The sequence below is a fragment of the Sabethes cyaneus genome, chromosome 3 (genome assembly GCF_943734655.1).
Source record: "Sabethes cyaneus chromosome 3, idSabCyanKW18_F2, whole genome shotgun sequence".
In the NCBI taxonomy this organism is placed as follows: domain Eukaryota; kingdom Metazoa; phylum Arthropoda; class Insecta; order Diptera; family Culicidae; genus Sabethes; species Sabethes cyaneus.
This window is the reverse complement of record NC_071355.1, coordinates 21,642,530-21,655,962: the sequence shown is the minus strand read 5'-3', so window position 1 is coordinate 21,655,962 and position 13,433 is coordinate 21,642,530. Positions and strand designations below refer to the sequence as shown.

Below are 13,433 nucleotides of genomic sequence, written 5' to 3'. Positions count from 1 at the left end.
GTGGAAAAGGTGGATTAAAGAGTATGTTCCTACAATTAATCGACGCACGAAGTGGTTTGGCGAAGCAAAAAATTTGGCAGCGGGCGACTTGGTCTACATCGTGGACGGTGATAAACGGAAATGTTGGGTGCGAGGGGTCGTTGAAGAACCGATAATCGCAGGAGATGGTAGAGTACGGCAGGCCTAGATTCGTACCAATAGTGGTTTATTTAAGAGAGCGACAGCGAAGCTTGCAGTGTTGAAGATCAGTGAGGGTGACGCTGGACCGGATGTAGCACAGTGGTCTGAAAATCAAAATAGTTGGCAGAAACTCCATTTTGCAAGTATTTTGAATTGATCAAATAACTCAAAAGTGTTTTTCTACATACCCATATGAGCTTAAATCTTCGTTTTGGTTGTTCGTTTCTTAGTTTTCTAAAAGCTATAGCCTTCTGAACTTGTTGAATAACATTAAAGCCGGTGAAATCTTTTCAAAAACACGTATGGTTATTTCCTATAGGTATGTAGCAAACGTTGCATAAATATCATTAACAATAACATATTTAGTTGAAAGACATCTATTTCAATATTATTGAGAAGGTTACACTTATTTAAAATATTATTGGTTCACCGAGTCTGGCTTGATTATGACAAAAATGAGGACGAATATCTAAACTCTTTCGAATTGACAGTCGTAACTTATGGAACCCGTCGAGTTCCGCTGCCATATTACTTTTAGTGTCAGGTATACTTGTAAGGAACCGATTAAACCTAAATTTGGCTGCAACTTTCTGCAACTAAGAAAGTAAAGACAAATCTTAGAGAGGATGTACGTATTCATGTACGCAAATTCCTTGCAATGGTTTCAATATATGATAGTAGGCATTGATTATTCTGCATCGATTATTCCAGGATATCGTGGAAATGTAAGGGACAAGCACTAATATAGTTTAATAAATTGATTTTGAAGTATACTTCAAAGAAAGTTTCGTAGCGCAAAATAACAATTTAGTTTGTTTCGGGAATATCGAAACAGAATGAGGCGCCTCTAAGGCACATCTGATGCAAAGGCTCATTTCAACAGGATTTACAGGAGACATGGCACTCCCATTACATCTTATTATTAGGCTTGCATTTTAGATTGAAGGCCCCTTTACGATAAGGATATACAAGGTCCAAAACTAATGTTTAATTTAAAAAGTAATCAAAAGTATTCAAAATGTAACACAACATCGAAACAAATCATGGAACTGTAATTATCGTTCGCTGTATGTTACAGTACATTAATGTATGCTCCAGTCTAAGTTCGTAGCTATTATCAATATATCTAATACAATAAATAAAATATGAAAAAATAATTTCACACATTTCAGTGGAAGAAAATAGAAGTCTAATATTAATTAATCAAGGGCATAGGGCCGCAAACAAAGCAATTACAAGAAAGTTTTTCTGGTTAACTTTTATTCGTTGTTTCATTAGTCAGACCGCTACGTATTTCGCCTACGACTTGCCGGCTTCATCAGTGTCTGTTTTGAATTAGAACTTCATTTGTATTTCTTTATTTGAAAACTTATTTAATAATAAATAACTTGAGTCGCAGAAATGTGAAAAAATCTTTCAATAAAAAAAGTACTTAAGCAATTATTGGATAACAATCCAATCAAATGAAAATGTAATGTTATCCAACCTTTCAGTGCCTTATAAGGCAACTGAGAGTTATCAAATCAACTCAACCATTACATAAAAACTTAACCAATAATTAATGTTATATTATGGTAATAACGTGTATTAAAAAGTTAACCTATAATTTAAGGGTTAAGCACTAGTTGAATGATATCACATAGTTCTCCTGAGTATATCTACCAACTTCGCTAATGTTACCTACCCTCTAGGAGACCGTTTTGACATTTCGGCCAGCTTTTTGGACTTTTGGACCACTGTGCGTAGCCACCGGACCAGATTCACGGGCGGGGGCATGTTGCGATGGAAATCGCCGAGCAGGCAACCCTGCCGGAAGTGACAAGCGCGCAGTTCGCGGTTCCTTGCAACACAACTTCTGTTGATGAACGTTTTGCTGCACTTTGCAACACGTATAATGAAGGCTAAACTCGAATGTAAATAAACCGTATTGCAAGTCATGCTTAGGAGAGAAGTAAAGTAAAATCGTGAATTGGAAAAATCTATTTGATATTGAAAACTAAAATTAAAGGAAAAATCTGATAGTCAATTGATGTATTTAAACTAACTAAACCTATCTTACCGCTAATTTAAAAATCTCAAGCCATCGAACAAATTATAAGTAGGAGCTAGTAACGAACGCAAATTGCTTAAAATATCTTACTATCTAGTTGATTCGTGGGAGCCGTGGGGACGGATCTGAAACTAAATTTGTAAGTTAAAAAATAATTTAAAATGCAAAACTAAATGAAAATAAAACCTGTACTTAAGGTACCAGTACACTGTTTGCTGAATCATCCAATATTTGATCTATTTCATCAAATAAATTTGAAAACCCGTGTACTGACCCAACCAAATATTCGAACAAATTTTATTTTTCAAAATGTCGCCGAGCTTTTCCAATAAAATTTGGTGGTTTGTAAAACAGTGTAATATGCCAATCAAATTAAATTTGTTTTCGTAACATTTTGCGCCGTTCGCCTGTTTGTTTGCTTGAAACTTATCAAAAAAGCTCACAATGTTTATTATTTGAACTGCTGTCAAAATCGAATTTGGTACAGGAAAAATCGTGCAGAAAGGAAGTTTTGCAAAGGAAATGACACTGGAATAAATCAGGACATTATTAAATCAATAGTGAAAAGTTAAAAAGATTATGAATAATGAGGAAATCATTTTATAGACCTATTTTTCGAACATGATTTGTTTAACGAGAAATTAGCAGTCATTAACTTTTCGTCGGAGAGCCCAATTTCAGAAGCAGTTTTTGGACCCAATAGCTGGGGTCTGGTTGTAAAAATATAAATACTGCCTTCTTCTTGCCAATCAGAACACAGCGAATATATTTTCATGAACAGAATTTTTGTTTCAAATAAAAAAACTGCTTTTGAAATTGGCAGAATCGATGACGACTAATTTCACCTTAAATACCCTCTAAAATTAGGCACTACCACGTATATAATACTACATATGTGAAACATTATTCTAGTAAATCTAGTAAATAAATAGTCAGCATGTAAACGTTCATTTCAGGATCGAAAGGCTACATTCTGTTTCTGTTAACATGGATAATTTACTAGAAAATATGAACAATATTGTATGCATATCCACCTGTTCGCGCGCTTAATGGCGGCTAATGGGTACAGTTTTCGACAATGTTTATTTGCTCACGTATGCTTGAAAGTTCTACAACAACTAAGGCTGGAAATATCAACTTGCCAAAGGCATGCTAACGTTCTCCCAAATTGTACCCACTAGCCGCCATTACACACGCGTAAAGGTCGATACCTAAAAACTATTGTTGGCCATATTTGTTTATTTGTTTATTAATTAAAAGTCAACAAATTTTGCTATCCTACTGACTATTTAAAAACTAATAGCAAGAGCTCTAAATCGGGTTTTCAATACGTTGCGGCTGACGTCAAAGTCGAAAACACAAAACGGTTGAAGTTCCGTTGTAAGCCGGTTATAGTACCGAAAGTACTGTAGTTAGTTCTCCGGTGCGGTATATGCAAGAAGAAATTGTTCCGCGTTAAGCGAGACCGAGTTAAGATGTCTAGTCTTCATAGAATCCAAGGACAGTCAATCCGAGATGTCAGAACATCTGATACGAAGACGGCTCTAGTTACGTCCCGACGTGTTAGCAGGGTGTCCAAGTTGATTAATCTGCAGCGCTGTTCGTAGCTTGGTAGCCGGAACGGGTCATTCCATGGTAACCTACGGAGGGCAAAGCGGATAAACCTCCGTTGCACCGACTCTATTCGACTAGCAATATTAATATTGCTGTTGTAGTTGGAACCCGTAATCCACCTTTTCGCGCGCTTAATGGCGACTAGTGGGTACGCTTTTCGACAATGTTTAATTGCTTTTGGGAACTCCGCTCACGTATGCTTGAAAGTTCTACAACGACAATTATGGCTGGAAATATTAACTTAACCCTCTCTGTCCCATGGTAGCACATGTGCTCCATGACTTCCGATACTAAAATCGACCGATAAAATTTTTGAGGCATTCAAATATGGATATTTTGATTTTGTAACGTAGTAAAAACATTATTTTACAAGGTGTATAGTTGCGTTTGACGAATTGTTAATTAATAGCTTTTTTACATGACCAAAAACTGTAAACCACCAAAACACCCCTGGGACAGAGAGGGTTAACGTGAATAAAGCTGCCAAAAGCATGCTAACGTTTTCCGAAAGTTGTCTCCACTAGCCGTCATTACGCACGCGAATAGGTGGATAGCTGTGTGACATTCAATTTTATTCTGATTTTGTGTGTCGCAAGTAGTGCGCTGTAATCGCACAGTGATGCGCTATCCAGCTTTTTACATCTGCCATAATAACGGACGGTATCAGGATTGCTAATGTGCGACTAATACAGTGGTTTGTGTGCATCGTGAAAATTTTTTCGCACCGAAAAAAAATTGGATATGCAAACAAACCGCGTATACGTATACGCGGCGAACTGTGCATGCGGTAAATGTCAGCAACCTCTATAATACGTACTAGTACTTCATAAACTATGTACATTACAGCAAAAATTAGACTGCAAAAATGAAATACTGCGGAAAAATAATGTCCCAAATTCATTTTTCTTGAATAGTAGGGTTATAGATTACCGGATAATAAGCGCTTGATTAACTGTTATTCAACAGAAATGTTTGTTGGATATATCTGGCATCTGCTTACGACCTTTTGAAAAGTTGGTGCCGAATTTATTATATACCAAGCAATGCCTTTATGTAAAGAGCATTTTACGTGACAAAGCGACATGCTGACTTGCTGATATTGATATTGCGCTTTCCCTGTGCTGTGCTGGTACTTTGACAATCCGCAGATGCCCCACGGGAAAGCAAAACAGAGCTGCCACAAATACAGATTTTGGACCCATCAATTAGTTCAGTTGCTGTGATTGCTGGCTCTACTAATGTTCCTGAATTTTAAAGTAGTCCATAAACTATTTATGTTATTTAAAAGATTAGATCGAGAAAATTTAATACTCCGGAGAAAACGGTAGGGTCCCAAATTTATGCATGCACAAATATCTGTATTTATGGCAGCTCTGAAGCAAAATCAATATCAGCAATGTTGTTTGGTTCGTAAAATGGTCAATTCGGCTCATATTGTTCTTGGACAAACGCGACACGGCTGACATTGGTATTGATATTAGTGATGTCCGAAGTTTTTAATTATTCGATTACCGATTAATCGATCGAGTAGGCACTGTCCGATTAGTTCAGTATTCGTGCTAGTAGTAGTGTTCGACATCGGAACGAAAATTGAGGTCCGGGTTCCGGTCCGGTCCGGTCTGGTAAAAATCGGCACGAATTTTCTTATTCCGACTTTATTCCTGTCCGATTTGGCTCTGTTCCGGTTCCGGAACCTGAACAGAGCCAAATCGGACCGGATCATTAGTCTTTTTAGTCGGAATAACAAAGTTCGTGCCGCCTTTTAACCGGACCGGACCGGAACCCGGACTTCAATTTTCGTTCCGATGTCGAACACTAGCTAGTAGTATTCGACTATAAATATTCGAATATTTCGTTAAATTCGATTAATCGTACGATTATGAACGATTAATGGGGATTATTCGCATTTTTTTATCTTATTTAAACTATTCGATTAATGAATCCCTCGTGCCGACAGTATTCGATTACAAGTTATTCGATTATTCCATGCTGTAATCGATTAATCGAGCGATTACCGGACATCACTAAATGTAGAAATTGAATTTACACTCAAGTCGCTTTTTACGCGAAGGATACGTCCCGCGTAAATCAAAACCGCGTAAATTCCGAAAACCGCGTAAATTCTGAAAACCGCGTAAATTCCGAAAACCACATAAAAAAACCGCGTAAAAAACAAAATTTCGTGTAAAAAACTGTGGATTTCAACACTACGTGAAAAAATAGACGTTTTGAGCACATCCGCGTAAATTCCAAAAACCGCGTAAATTCCGAAAGCCGCGTAAAAAAACCGCGTAAATTCCGAAAATCGCGTAAACATAGTCGCGTAAAAAAACGCGTAAAAAGCGACTTCAGTGTATATAAATTGCATTTTTTCATATCGCAGTAATTTGTATTAATTATTTTGAATTAATAATAATGACTGTATTAAAACGTTTAAAAAAATTAAAATGGCTTTCAGCTTCCTGTTAAATGAATAGCCTCACTTTCCGAGCGTACTTTTTTGCATATTTGATCTGTTTGATCTGCACAGAAATCTGCTGGGGCAAACATTTTCGGGCCGAATGTATTTGATAATCTCACGAATTTCATGCTGTTTTGCAAACAGTGTACTGGTCCCACAAAATATGTCAAAATTTATTTGATTTTGTAACACGGGTAACGTCTCAGATCGAATTTTTGACATCAAATTTGACAAACAGTGTACTGGGCAAGACAAATATGTCTGTCAAATACCAAAATTTGCCCAAATTCTGACAGGAAGAAAATTTGACGATAAAGCAAACAGTGTACTGGTACCTTTACAGTTTGATCAGTCGTGAAGGAATACGCTGATTTTCATTAAACGGTTGAAAGAATCCGAACAAATAAATTCAAGACTCCAAAATTCCCCACATGCCAAATTTGGTTCCTTTTGCTTGATTAGTTCTCTAGTTATGCAGAAATTTGTGTTTCATTTGTATGGGAGCCCCCCGCCCCTCCCCCCTTATTAAGGAGGAGAGGTCTCTAACTGTCATAAGAAGCTTCCCCGGCCCCAAAAAAAACCCTACATGCAAATTTTCACGCCGATCGGTTTAGTAGTTTTTGATTCTATAAGGAACATACCGACAGATAGACAGAAATCCATTTTCTAGGTATAGATTTTCCAACACGCTTCCTCCCGTGGTACTAGTATTAAAATACACAGTCCATTCCTCTTTTTTCTCTCTGAAAGTCCGATTTTACTGCTACGCAACTGCACACTATACATAATAAAAAAATGACATGAAATCTGAGCAGAAAAGTAGTTCATTTTGACAAATCAAAAGCGTGACAAAATTGGGTCAAAAACATGACTAAATCCGGGGTGACAAAATCGGGGAGTGACAAAATCGGGTTACCACTGTATAACAAAGATACATAGAGATGTTGACTTGAAACTTGATACATAGTTTATGAAAATAAACTTTTAATATGAACTTGATACAAACCGATTACAAAAAAAGTTTAAAAAATAATATTAACAGGTTGGTCTTTTTGGTAAAATAGGTTGATTACGTACGTTATTTCACCTCATCTGTCAACTATGCTGCAGCAGGCCTTGAGCTCTTGGTGCCAAAAAGGAATAAAATCGCTCAATCATTTAGATACCTATCGTTTGTGACAGGTATTTTGCGATCTAATAGAGATCGTAATACCACCGAAATAATAGTTCTTTCCTTTCAGTTCCTTTTGTGATGACCAGACCAAAACAAAACTGACCTGACTAACGGGGCTCTGTTTCCCTTATTTTCCAAGAAACTTACAACCGCAAGAAAATTGATCCGTTTGTTTGAGACTGATTGCTGTTTTGTTCTGTTCTTTCTGTATTATTTTGAGTTCTGTAAAACAGGAAATGTTTTAAAAAATGTTTATTTCTCGCACAAATTTTTTGTGTTTAGTGTATTGGACGATATAAAAACCAAGCCAGATGAAACAATATTCATATTCCAGTAAAACCAATCAATTATTTCAATCATCAAATCACAGCTGCAGCTTACCGCAATCTAACGGATGTTTCTTTTTCACTTCTCCACAAAAAATTTCAGCCTTCTCATCGTTCCTGCAGCGCGGCACCATGTCCACCCTGAACCAGATGCATCGCAGCGGGCCGCACATAAAGCAGCGTCCCCCGAGGCAACCGCTGGACGGGAAACCCTTTGCCAAAGGCATCATCCTCAAGACGCTCATCAAGAAGCCGAAAAAACCGAACTCGGCCAACCGAAAGTGCGTCCTGGTGCGGCTCAGCACCGGCAAGGAAATGGTCGCCTACGTGCCCGGCATCGGGCACAATCTGCAGGAGCACAACATCGTGCTGGTGCGGGTGGGGCGAATGCAGGATCTGCCCGGTGTTAAGTTGAAATGCGTCCGCGGAAAGTACGATCTGCCGCACGTGATCAAGCAGCAGAAGTGAGATCGCAGCAGGCGGATAGCGGGTTTGACATGTAGTCGGCATTGAGCAAAGCCGAAGAAGTTTTGTGTATATTATAGAAGAAACAAACGATTTAACAGTTGGATACGAAGGAATGGAAACGAAAGAAGGCACTGTATGGGTTAACGTAAGTTTTTCCTAGAATATTCCGGTTCGTCCATGGAAGAAGGTAAAAGAGTTGCAGAAAGTGACTCAACAGTTTTGTTGCTGCCTACCTTATGACATATCTCAGAAGAATCTGCATTGGCAAAGCCGCATCGGTCATCCGTAGGAAAAGAGCAAACAATGGAAGTTGTTAGAAGGAAATTTGCTAAATCACCGGTCCGTTTTATTTTCTCATTTGTTGCATTGATTTGCATGAAAAGGTTACACAGATCGGTAGAGAATGTGGTTTACACGCAAATTGATGATGAAGGAAGCGTTTGAAGGTTTTTAACGAATTCTATGGGGAATGCTTCAACTAAAATATTTAAACTTCTGTCTGCAAATTGTATCTTCACATGTGAATGTGGGGGTGGGACGCGAAATTGTCCCAATTACCTGATAGAGAAACGTTAGCAAAAATTTCGCGTACAGTAAAATGCATTTTCAAACAAAGCAAAGAAAAGCATTAAAAGCATCACATTGCACGCAACCCGCGTATCAGCCACATGTCATCGAAATGACCCACAATGCGGAAACAATCTGCCTGCCTGGCTGCCTGTTTATCCTGGACTGGACGTTAAGTACCCATTCGCCGAGGTCCTACATCGGCAGCAACCCTTGCCGATAGTAAGGAAAATAAGAACAGGGATTAATATTTCACAGCCTCCTCTTTACCCCGCACGTTGTCATCAGTGTCCTCGCGCACAGCCTGCTTCGGGCCTGCACTGTTGTGCAGTCTGCACAGAACACAGCCATCGTCATCAATTGGCGAGTGAGTTATTGAGAAATATGCAGCACAAAAGAGGTAAAATACCGTAAAGGATTTTCCAACCATACGGCAAAACTGCCCAATGCCCAAATGGCAGGTGAGATCGGGTTCGGCGAAAATTAACCCAAGCGTTATGAAAATTGACGACAGTTGGCAGGAACGAACGGTGAGATCGTTCCTATCCTCTAGATTGCTATCTGTGTTTGACCATACGGCGATATTTCTGAAGGAATCTGTAAACTTTATCCTTTGTCAGTTCCAGTGCATTTGGTTCTCATGTGCTTGGATTCGAAATTATGAAGCGTTAATTTTATGCAACCTTCTCCGATGCGATTTTGATGTCTTTTCGAGTCGCTGTCTGTCCATAAAAAAGTGGTCATCTGTCAAACAAAATCGTTCAATCATTCGCAGATCGCCTTTCGCAGATCTTTTTTGTTCAATTCAAGCTGTGAAAGCCTGACACGAATTAATAGAGATCGTAACGCCACAAAATTGCTTGTCCTTTCTTCGATTATGCTATACGTTTCTTTTTGTGTGCGATGGCCAACCAGAACGAAATTGACCGGATTGGGTTCTGGTTTCTTTGTTTCCCGAGAAAGTTACAATCGCAAGAAAATTGATCCGTTTGTTTGACACTGATTGCTGTTTTGTGTGGTTTGCATTGTTCGGGTATTCTTCTGTGGGGTGATTTTATCCAGTGGGATGTTTATGGACTTTGTCCGAGTTGCCTATCTCCTACTACGGCATCTATTTTATGGAAGACATAATAATAACTTTTGCTAAACACCGTTGGAATTCAGCGAACAATTGTTGAGCCCAATTTTAAGTCTAGCTACAATTATGGAAGACATAATAATAACTTTTGCTAAACACCGTTGGAATTCAGCGAACAATTGTTGAGCCCAATTTTAAGTCTAGCTACAAGTCCAATTTAAAACCAATTCATTTCCACTTTTTAAGTGTAACTTTAAGTTGCGTGATGGTGGAAAATTGTAAAGAAAAATCGGAAAATTCTAATCTTTGCCACATGCCACAGAGATGTTTTATTCTCCGCTTTCCCAATCATGGCTAAATCGGTTCGCTTAACTGTAACGACCAGTTCGTCGAGTCTACCCTGTCGCTTAGCTCGGCAAACCACTTCCTGTCCTCTTAAAATACTCGCATCATTTTCACTGAAGATGACTTCCATTCACCATTCCTCGTTCCACAACTTGCTTTACGGAAAATAAGTTGCTAAACAAACCAGACACGTACCGTTTCCAACCGTCGACACCATCTTTTCTTTACCGGCACTCGTATCTCGTAATTATAATTACTCGTAAAAAACACTCCAGAGTTCACGACGTTTATCAATATCGGTGTTTCTAATTTCCGAATCCGCTATCCACTTACTTACTTACTTACTTAATCAGCTTCGGGTCGTGGTTTCCTCTGCTGTACGAAGAAATCGTCTCTATTCCACTCGGTCCACGGCCGCAATTCGCCAGGCACGTAGTCTGCGTAGGGTCCGCAGGTCGCCTTCCACTTGGTCGGTGTTAAGTCAGACCGAACCAAGTGACAAAGCTCTAACTTCGAGAAAAACGCGTTCAAAGTTTGCTATTCTGTATGGTTTATATGTATCAATCGTTCGAAATCATCTCATAACTCTGGCTGTTTGTAATATTATGTAGTCTGGTTAGAGTAAAATATAGCTTAGAAAATTCTTGATCGTTTGCTGTCATTAACTCATATTTTTCAATTTTGCGACTTGGTCCGGTCTGATTTAACATCGACCACCTGATCGATCCATCGATCCGTTATTGAGAACTTTTTTAAACGGACTGTCATCCGACATCGTCACGACGTGCCCAGCCCATCGCAGGCGACCGATTTTTGCGGTGTGAGCGATGGGTGGTTCCCTAAGCAGCTGATGCAATTCATGGTTCATTCGCCTCCTCCACGTTCCGTCTTCCATCTGCACTCCGCCGTAGATGGTGCGCAACACCTTCCGTTCGAAAACACTAAGGGCGCGTTGGTCCTCCACGAGCATAGTCCATGTCTCATGGCCGTAAAGGACTACCGATCTAATCAGCGTCTTGTATATTGTTAACTTCGTGCGGTGGCGAATTTTGTTCGATCGCAGAGTCCTACGGAGTCCAAAGTAGGCACGATTTCCTGCCATAATGCGTCTTTGTATTTCTCTGCTGGTGTCGTTGTCTGCGGTAACCAGTAAGCCCAGATATACGAACTCTTCTACCACCTCGATTTCATCACCGTCTAAATGAATCCTGGGAGGGAGGTCAGCATTCACTTCTCTAGAACCTCTTCCTCTCATATATTTCGTTTTCGATACATTAATGACAAGTCCAATCCGTTTGGCTTCAGCTTTCAGTCCGATGTACGTTTCCGCCATCCTCTCAAAGGTACGTGTAAAGATGTCAACCTCGTCAGCGAAACCGAGAACCTGGCTGGACGGACTTCATGAATATCGTGCCACTCGTGTCTATCCCCACTTTTCTTATCACATCCTCCAAAGCGATGTTGAACGATGAAATACTGCATAAATGATGCGTGGGCAGGTTGTATTCGTGACATTTCTGCAACACTTGCCGAAGCGCGAAAATTTGATCCGTGGTGGCACGGGCACCCATGAATCCCGCTCGATATTGCCCCACGAACTCCTTTGCAAATGGTGATAGTCGACAACATAAAAGTAGGGAGAGTACCTTGTAGGCGGCGTTCAACAGTGTGATTGCGCGGTAATTACAACAATCCAACTTGTCGCCCTTTTTGTAGATCGGACCCACGATGCCTTCCGTCCACTCCTCCGGTAGTAGCTCCTCCTCTCAAATCTTGACAATGACCCAGTGCAGCGCTCTAGCCAGTGCGTCACCACCGTATTTCAGCAGCTCGCCGGGTAGCTGACCAGCCCCAGCCGCTTGATTGTTCTTCAGCCGACCGATCTCTTCTGCTACCTGCTGGAAGTCGGGGGCTGGTATTCTGTCGTCTTCTGCACGCGCTCCAAGATCTATTGCCGTATCGTCACCTTCATGTTCAGCTACATCGCTGTTAAGGTGCTCGTCATAATACTGCTTCCACCTCTCGATCACCTCACGTTCGTTCGTGAGAAGATTACCGTCTGAGTCGGCGAAAAACGTCTCTCGGCTCCTCTTTCGATAGATTTTCTCGTTGCCTCCTCTGGGTTTTCTGGGTTTTCAGATGGCCTTTCCTGCCTGTTGTCGGGACAGTTTGTTCGTTTTTCCACAAGCGTGGCACTTGAACGTAAATTTCCTCCTGTAAACTCCATCGAACATTGCTCTACCGGTAACGTTTCCAAAACGCTTATCAACTGGTTGTATGATTTTGGCATCGTTTACAGCAGCAAACTTCATCTCGGCGGATTGTAGTTCACGTACTACCTTTTTGAACGCAAGGATATGTCCCTCCATCGACGATTTCGTTCCGGTCGGCCGGTTCAGTAGAAAGAAAATTCCTAACACATCCTTCCGCTCAAATGTGTGTTTATGCGTGTTCCAAATGTCGTGTTGGGAGATCGTTTACCACCAATATATTGCAGCTGAGATTGTGAAATTTCGTGGATCAGGATTGACTAGCAGTTGACGTCTTCTTGCTTCCATCGTTGTTTCATTTGCTTTCGCTTCTTCTCCGCCATTACGTTCACAGCATCAGTCCCGTATTCTGGGTAAAAATCTTCGAATCATGAGCACGGTTCTCATCCATTTTCGGTTCTTCCAACAAAATGGTGACGTCTAGCAGATTCGATGAATGAAAAACTTTTAACACGACTCACGATTACTATGGTTACCCACCCGTTGCCTGGGAGCCCATAACCTGCAGAGAAACACGAGTTGTTAACGCAGTGACGATTTATTAACAAAAAGTTTAACTCACATCAGACCTTACTGGTATTTATAGTAAACATATGAAGCTAAGGTTGCTAAACTTTGCAAAACTAAGGCTGGGTCTGTATATCAACAATTCACAGATGGATTACCGGATCTAGAAGTAGTCCGTCTTCTTCTGCTCTTCAGTAAAAGAAGCAAAAATGAAAAAATGAAGCAGAAGGAGAAAAAACGACGGAAAAGAGCACGAAAAAACGTGACCGCGATAAGCGCGATAAAAATGAGACTCTTGATAAGAGTCAACTAAACTGATGAGATCAACTAAACTGGTCGCAGTGATGAGTCCACACAGGAAAAAAAAGGTGAAAAACGAGAAAGAAAGGAGAT

The 13,433-nt window shown here is 40.1% G+C and overlaps 1 protein-coding gene across 1 annotated transcript; it reads left to right on the top strand.

Moving 5' to 3' along the window:
- Positions 1-7,937: 7,937 nt before the first annotated feature.
- Positions 7,938-8,273, top strand: LOC128739358 (40S ribosomal protein S12, mitochondrial). The gene has a single exon (XM_053834841.1). It carries the CDS (start codon positions 7,938-7,940, stop codon positions 8,271-8,273), a length of 336 nt encoding a protein of 111 aa, XP_053690816.1.
- Positions 8,274-13,433: the final 5,160 nt, after the last annotated feature.